The sequence below is a fragment of the Bombyx mandarina genome, chromosome 11, assembly GCF_030267445.1.
Source record: "Bombyx mandarina strain Sakado chromosome 11, ASM3026744v2".
Classification (NCBI taxonomy): Eukaryota; Metazoa; Arthropoda; class Insecta; order Lepidoptera; family Bombycidae; genus Bombyx; species Bombyx mandarina.
In genome coordinates, this window is record NC_143218.1 from 543,311 (window position 1) to 552,307 (window position 8,997).

General features: G+C 37.4%; 1 protein-coding gene across 1 annotated transcript; it reads right to left on the reverse strand.

The window, feature by feature from the left end:
• Positions 1–1,915: 1,915 nt before the first annotated feature.
• On the reverse strand, positions 1,916–7,493 carry LOC114250479 (uncharacterized). Its single transcript, XM_028184368.2, has 5 exons — positions 7,116–7,493; positions 5,472–5,732; positions 3,627–3,762; positions 2,633–2,793; positions 1,916–2,052 (listed from the first exon to the last, which is right to left on the reverse strand). Exons 1-5 carry the CDS (start codon positions 7,435–7,437, stop codon positions 1,922–1,924), a joined length of 1,011 nt encoding a protein of 336 aa, XP_028040169.2. The 5' UTR covers positions 7,438–7,493; the 3' UTR covers positions 1,916–1,921.
• Positions 7,494–8,997: the final 1,504 nt, after the last annotated feature.

Sequence of the window (8,997 nt, forward strand, 5' to 3'; positions counted from 1 at the left end):
ACCCCGGCTTTAGTGGGTGTAATCCCGGGTAATTGGAATTTAAGATCCCGTTAAAACAAAGTTAATTACATCTAGTCTGCAAAAGGGGCTTCGCAGAACAGGCTGCATTATACATTTCCGCACTATATTGTTGTTTTAATGCTTATTCACTACTGGATGAGGCTTATTTATTTAGAAAACCTATAGATATGACATTCGTGCGTTTCAAGGTCCTTGTTGCTTACGGATGCTGAGGATGCATAGCTCTTGATTACGATTTGGAAGTGATTTTTGGTATACCTGCCTTCAAATTGTTTGCCTATAGCAGCTTAGCCAAAACGAATTTGTTTTGTTCAATGATTTTGTACATATATATCATCGTATTACTGGTGGTAGGACATCTTGTCAGTCCGCGCGGGTAGGTACCACCGCCCTGCCTATTTCTGCCGTGAAGCAGTAATGCGTTTCGGTTTGAAGGGTGGGGCAGCCGTTGTAACTACACTTGAGACTTTAGAACTTATATCTCAAGGTTGGTGGCGCATCTACGTTGTAGATGTACTACCACAAATTTCAAAAATTCACATGTATGATACTACTACCACAAATTTTCGTTAGTAGTCGTAGATGTCTATGGGCTCCAGTAACCACTTAACACCAGGTGGGTTGTGAGCTCGTCTACCCATCTAAGCAATAAAAAGAAAGTATATCGCAGCTTAGCTCCTAACAATTAGCGATTTCTCTCATCGATCGTGTGATCTTATGAACTGATGTATTATTATGTATAATATTATTGCCCGTATGTACTGAAGTGGAGTACAGACAAGAACATACTAATTAACGCGCTGGACTATGTACCAATCGTTCGTTCGACTCGTTCCAAATATGGTATGGTTTTTTAATGTCGGTACGAATAACGCCATCTGTCGTCAAATAGCTAAAACGGATGTTCGAATGTTCTATTTCTATCGGGAATGTTCTGGAAAATTATAGACAGTCGAAACGACCATAAAGACGTGAGTTACGCGAAGCAGTTCGATTCGAAGCAACGAATAGATCCCCTCAAGATAGCGGAAAAATGAATTTTAATAGTATAGCCTAATTTTATTGTCGTAATAAATAAAATGGATTTTAATTAGTATTTCGGTGAAGAATTTTCATTTATCCCGAGCCCAACGTCGTAACAGTGTGTTTTGATAGTAAAAAAATATATTAAATTGTGTTTATTTTTAAGGAAAATCTAGATTTATTTCTTTATTTATTACACTTCATGTAAATTTTACATTGGCGGACTTAATGCCTAAGGCATTCTCTACCAGTCAACCAAAGGTAGTGCAGAGTAAATAGTGGTAGGTAATGAAATTTATATTAAGTTACGAATACATACACAAAAAATATATATACACAATCACATATACATACATGCATACATAGATAGATAGAGATTTAGGTTTAGTCTAAATATTTGGCACTCTACCGAGTCCATAGGTCTTGCTAAAAGCCTGTCGAAGAGACTTAGGCTTAGATCGCAGCTTTTAATTTTGAAAGGGTTCTGTGCGCCATGTTCAAAATGTGTCTTGTTTTATTAGTACGAAATTTTAAGGTCTTGTCTATAAGCCAGCCAATGGTGAATGGTTAGCATCGTTAAGCGCCCTTAACTATTTGGGTGAAGGTCGTAGCTTAAATTCCTAATTCGTGCGATGTACAGCTTTGTTTTCTCTATGTCTAAATATTTGATATATGTATTTATTTATTAAAACTGATATAAGTATGCATAATAGTCTCTGGATCTCACAGAACAAGGAATATTAGTTTAGGGGCAGATTGCCGTGTATGACTTGTTCCCAGATTAGATTAGCCTTGCTAGTTTAAAACTCCTAGCAGATATATTCGCGACGGGCTCGAACATTAATACTAATTCACTAATTCAAACAGAACTTTAAAATCAACTCAAAACCAGTCTTCCTTTATTGTCAACAATGCCAACTCTCTGCATCCAGTTTACGAAAGCTCGGTTCTGCTGTAGGTCAGCTTTCTTGCCGCCAACGCATTCGGAGAGAGGTCGCATGTACCAGGCTGAAATAATTACGTTTTATTTGTAGACCAATCTGATCTTGTTACCCAGAGTAACAGACTAGACTAGACCTGTAGTCACAACTAAGAAACGAGGTTGAAGACCTCGAAGTCTAATTGTATACGAACGTATAACCAGCAGCTTACGTATTCAGGGTGCTTGTACCTATACATGTGGGCCTTACAATACAAAGCATTGTGTAGGGGAATTCTGTTCTTCACGTCTTCTTTACTTTATCATACAGAAATATCAGTGACGTAACAGGCACAATAATGAGCAAGTATCGAGTGATAAGATCTTACCAGACTTCGAAACCTTCTGAGTCAGAAAATCAGAAAAGACACCCCCAAGGAAATAATATTACTATGTACAAAATAAATACGCTGTCCATCAACTTGCGTACAAGTAGCATCATTATCTTGAAAAGGTCTGCTACGAACAGACGTTGTTTTATAAACATGACTTCGATCTAAAGACTTGAGGTTTTTATAAGTATCTGTGACCTTTTGTAACTTCTTAAAATCAAATTGACAATGCAGGACAGGGCAGGTCCGCAAAATCGGCTACAAGGAATAAACTTACCAACACCGTACAAACAGGAATTGTAGTCCATTTTGCAGTGGTTTGCGAATACCTTCTTCTGCCCAGTTTGGGATACAGCGCATTGAGGATCATAGGAATCCGGGCATGATGCCGGACAAGTGTGCGTGCAATATCGCCCATTTATGCCCATGCTTAATGACCTGGAAGATATAACAGAGTTGGATTCGCTCCGAAGTCATGGGGACCGTAAATGTAGGTGTTCAAATTCTGCAAATATTTGAATAGAAATATTGATTATAACAAGGGACAAGGTCGTGTGATGAAAAGCTATTAACCGGTATTGGAAGATATAGAGAGCCCACTCGGATCGGTATAACAATCCTATCTATTTTTGTCCGAGGGGTTGAGCTGGTACACGTACATACAATACCAACCTAATATCAATAAAATCGCAGACTAGGCAGTCTCTGATGTAAGCAGATTATTATTTAAATTTGCTTAGAAGACTCTTTCTAATTTGTATAATATAATTTCTTTTAAATTTCAATTTATGTGAAATAAGTGTCAATTTAAAATTTCCTTTTTTAAAAGAGCTGCTTGACTGTCCCCGTAATAGAACCTCCTATGAGGCTCCCGCGCTGTGTGGGATTTGGTGGGCGAAGATGCTAAGGCAGAGTAGAAGATAACAGAGGTCCACCCACTAAAGGACTCCACGGCACTCACGCCAGTCGCCCATCCGGGAAAAGTAGGGTAATATTCACTAGCTCGTTCACTCAAGGGGGAATTTAAAAGCAGTTAACATCTCTGTTAAGAGATATATAAACATCGTAGTAAAAAAGATCGCAGAAACTCTATATTTGCGTAATTAGCGGCGGATGGACGTATTGGGCACATGGGTATGTCCGGGTGGGGCAGCCGTTATATAGCAATATAACAGAGTTTTCCAGGTGGACCACGGTTTTGCTTGGGTGTGCTTATCCCATACGTATTCCTGAAACCCATAACACAAGAGAAAATAAAAAAACCCATATACCGTCTCGACCCAAATCTTCTTGTATTATTCCAGTTGGCCACATCCGATCTCACAGGAATCGGTTTGAGTGGTAACGGTCTTTCATTATATCGTGCGGCTGTATTGTTGCATTTCTCCAAATCGACCTGTTGATATCCTGATAAATGATGTTTATAATAATTGTAACTTGATCATTTTACTAATTACCAATAGTCGGTGCGTTGCGATAAACCTGCGTCTGTTAAATAATTACTGTTTCGGAAATTGGTTGTTCGGTTGTTAATCTTAAAAAAAAGTGTGTGTGTCCGCTCCGACGCACGACTGGAGTTTACTGGATATAAAAAATTAAACGAAACAATACGAGAAATAGTTCTATATTACGACAACACGATACACTACAGATTATTAACAAATTAACGAGACACAAAACAAACGACTAACAAATATATGAAAATACAATAATGAGAGAAACGCGCGATCAGTACGAGGCTTTGTGGCGGACTGCCGGCGCAGCAGCCCGGCGCGCATTTCGTGTGACATGCGCATAACGCATTTCGTGTGACATGCTAGTACGATTTTGGTCCCCATAATTTTCATACCCCGGGCCTATATATGTAAATCGATTCTAAAGGAGTAAACTCCAATAAATAAATAATCTGGGACAAATCATGTGCATAAATGGTCACAAAATAGAACAATCTTGTACGATAGCAACCAGGGATAGACTGCAGTACCCTGCGACAAATATTGCCATCGCCCTTTGGAAATAGACGATCGGCTAGTTTTTGCTTCCTAAAGCGTTATCTCTGAGTGAATTTTAATTTATGTATAATGAGTAAGAACGGCACGTATGGCAATAGCCATACTCTGCTCAACCGAGCGTTAAGGTACGGGTGAGAGAAAATTGTAAGGAAGGGATAAATATAGTAATAAATTGTTGGATGCTTGGGTTTCTTCAATAAGACTTCCACAATCGATTTTGTGCTTGTATTTCCTTTATACAGGTTTTTGTTATTTTTTTACGTTGCGAACAAGTCAGCTTGGCGCGGCCATTAATAATTAGAGTGTTTTAAAATTGTGTCGGTGAACATAAATAAAAATTTCAATATTGCTCAGTAAAATTTTGTAGGCGTTAACATAAATAGAAAGCAGAGATAAGAAGGAAACACCACGATCCCAATTCTACCTTTGAAGTGAGTGAGTATAGTTTGAAGGGTCCCTGCCCGTGACGTAAGTCCGTAAGTCCGGAGGGACAAGGACTACGCCGTTCGGCCGGCATTGGACCGGCCTGATAAAAGCTCCGAAGAGGGCGCCCCGCGGGTACATGATGGACAAATATGACCCGAATACTTAAAGAGGCCCAGCTTGTCAGTGTGACAATTAGAATTGAAATTTCTGGTTGGACTGGACTAGCTTGTCGGAAAACAAAAAATCTAGACTCATAATAGCTTGCTGGTCGAAAAGGGGTGATTGTGCAAATTCAGGTACTGTTATAGAATACTATTGCCACAAATTTGATCGTAATAGGAATTAAGGGACGGGGTGGGGGATCGGCCTTTATTGCCAAGTGTGACAGACAAATTTGCGGTCTTCCTGAAGGGGAGTAAGCCATCAGCGATGCGTAAGGCCCAGCTTGTCAGTGTGACAATTCAGAATAGAAATTCCTGGTTCAGATGAATTAGGAGAGCCGATCCCACCTAAAGTGGGATAAGGAAAAGATAAAAGAAGAAGACTAGTTTTTCAGAGAACAGTATTCAAGACAGACAATGTCCTTTAAAAATGAAGATAGTGACTTGAAAGGAAAATATATTTTTCAGACTTTTCGAAGGAAAAAAAAAAAGGTATAAAACATTATTGAAAACTCACTGTTGATTTCGTGTTTAAAGCCACAATTGACTTTACGAAAATAGCATTCGTTTAAAAATAGTCTGTATTTCAACTGCTTATGCTCGAATTTGCTGCCGCACACCGAATCTTGTGTGTTATTGCAGTCCAGCTCCGCACAGTTCAAGGATTTGATTTTGAGTTTTCTCGTATCAGTGCCATGTCTTCTGGTTTCCGCTTTGGTTGTTTTTTCAATGTCTTCATTGTTTTTCGCCTTTATAAACAATACATCTTTTGGTGCTTCTGTTAAAGAAAAATTTTCAATTTTCAATAATAATAATACAGTTTTCAACTAATTGGTATAACAAATGATAATTTCTTGAATGTATTCATTATTAAAGATAACTAAAAACTACTGGTCGGATCTTGATAAAAGCCCTAACCAGCTTTCGGATATAACAAGCATCATCGAAATCGTTTGACCAAGAGAAAAGTTTTGAGGTATAACACACATAAAAAATCAGTCAAATTCAGAACCTAAAAGTACATGTAATGCCCTATGCTTGGTTATATTCGTACTAAGTTGTTACGTGTTTCGCTTCGAAGGACGGGACTTTGGAGCAATGCGTCTCAAAGCAGGTACTCCATTTTAATAAGACTAGAGGTCCCGCAGTAGTCGAAATTCGACTATAGTTTGGAATTGTAAGTTTGTACACTATTATGATTGTATTTTATACTTCTATAATCACAAATTTCGCCAAGGCTACATTATAAAAAAATATTATTAAAGACAAACAATATTTAATCTATTCTCAATTTGACCACAGACGTCAAGAACAAAAGTTTGACAATAAATAGTATGCATGCGTGTGTGCGTCAAATACATGGTATGTAGTGTATGTAATGTTTTCTTTATTGATTTAATGTATCTTTTATGCATTATTTAAAAAATATATTAGCATTGTGCACTTCGTCTCTATGTCCTCTATAAGTGTGGAAAATTTCATACTCCTTGGTCCGCGCAATTTTCGTAAAAAGGGATACAAAGTTTTTCCTTCACGTATTAATATATAGATACCTTAGATATGTATTCGTCTCTTTCCTACACCAAATCAAATTAGAACAACAGCCTGCGCAGGACAGAGAAATCTGGTTTTTCTTAGATTCTTTCTTAGACCTCCTTAGATTGGTCGTAAATAAGGAACAGACTAAAAAACTACACTATCCACAGCTTCATTACGCGTGACTTTGTTTGTTGCAAAAATTAACAAAGATTCAACTTCGGTATGCAGAGATTTGGCTATGCGTTCATTAACGAAGTTCATTCATTAAATCATTAAAGTTCAATAAAGTTTATTCAATCAAATTCACTAAAGTAATTTTGCTGTGAATTTAGCATTGATTTTGTAGTTTTAAGTAAAAAAAATATGCAAGGTATTATTATTATTATTAATATTTTCAAAATTGCTTAGCATTTTATGTAAAACATTTTTTTTTATTGCTTAGATGGATGGACGAGCTCACAGCCCACTTGATGTTAAGTGGTTACTGGAGCCCATAGACATTTACAACGTAAATGCGACACCCACCTCGAGATATAAGTTCTAAGGTCTCAGTATGAAAATAGAAAATAAACTCAGCATAAAAAAGGTTAAACTTCCACACAGTAATAACGCTAACACTCACCAGTTTCAAAATTAACATTCTGACGCTCCAAGAAATCGCCGATCGTTTTTTTCGTTATAATTTCATCGATGTTAAATCTATCGACATTCCGCTCAGCACTGTTCGGCACGAATATTACGTCATCTGTCACTTTTGGCGCGTCAGTAGCGTCTCCGACGTTTGGTGTCAGTTTGACGTCTGTCATTGCTTTCTCGTTGACCTCGGCGTGCCCCTCATACGTGACGAAGACATCGGAGTTGTTCTTTGGGATGTGGCACCGCGAGTCCAATATAAAGAACGGTATGAAAACTATTGTAGGTATCAAAACAAATTTGTAGTACATTTTACATTCTTTTTGTAGAATTGTGTAATGCTATAGAATTGTTTTATAGGTTTGGGTACTTAAGCTTTCAGCAAGACTCTGTTTATAGGTCGCGAATTGTGAACAATGCTAGCGCGTAGCGTGCTAACGGTGTTGCCATTAAAACGACATGAAATTCAGAAAACAAAAAATCTAGACTCGTAATAGCTTGCTCGTCGAAATGTGGTAATTGTACAAATTCAGGTGCGGTTATAGAATACTACTACCACAAATTTTCGTTATAGGGATTAAAGCTAGGGGTTGAAGATTGGTCTTTTATTGCCAACTGTGACAGATGAATTTGCGGTAACCCCGAAGGAGAGTAAGCTGTCAGCGGTGTCTAAACAAATAAATGAGGCTTATAAAATCAAAGGCAGCTAAACGCCTTAATGTAGTAAAATGGATTAACTATAGTGCCATATTGCTTAGTTAGTTGGACACGCTTTAGTATTTTCATATTATAACAAATGCAGCTAAATCTCTAGCAATTCAGTTCAAAAATTTTATCTTGACTCTATACTCAAATATAAACGAAGTTTTATCATTCAAAATTCAGATTATTAGTAATATTGTCATTCTTTATAAATCTGCTTTAAAATAAAGAATATTGTAGCTACCCGAACAAAGTTATTTCTGCTTCTCAAACCGGGAGTGTTGCTAACACTGGCCCTAGCAAGAGCATTACTTTGATAGGTCAGGAGGATCCGTAATGACGTGCTTAGGGCCGATTTTTGTTCTTTACCTGAATAATTGACAGAATTGGATTTAGCTGCCTTTGATTTTATAGGCCTCAAATAATACTTTAAAAAAATAACAAATACGCAAAAAAAAGTATCGATCTGTTTCGTAATGAAAATAAAAATTTACTCACTAAAAAGTAATTGAAATTAATTTTTTAAAGCTTTTAAGATGGCAACATTACTGCTATAATTGTTCACAGACGATTTATAAACATTTACCACAAAAGAGTTACGGCTTAAAATCAACTAATTTCAAATAAACACTAATGACGCACTTTAATTTTACATTTCCTTTTTTTTGTTAATAGGGTGGACAAGCTCACAGCCCACCTGGTGTTAAGTGGTTACTGGAGCCCATAGACGTCGACAATGTAAATGCCGCCACCCACCTTGAGATATGAGTTCTAAGGTATCACTACGTCATGTTATGTTATGACATGTCCTTCTTCAAACGAGGCTTGTGGAGAGTATTAAGCGGTAGGCAGCGGCTTGGCTCTGCCCCTGGCATTGCTGAAGTCCATGGGCGACGGTAACCACTTACCATCAGGTGGGCTGTATGCCCATCTGCCTACAAAGGCAATAAAAAAAAAAAAAAAAGTTACATTGTAAAACTGATGAGATCCACCATGATGTCTACATATCTCATGTTTGGTACTGGCATCCATGTTGTTGATGTATATGGGCTCCGGTAACTATTCAACATTAGGTAGGCCGTGATTTCATTCTCAATATAGGAATTAAAAAAAAAATTGTATGATTTGGATGCTCTGATAAGATTCGAAACTATTTTTAAGGTTACAAA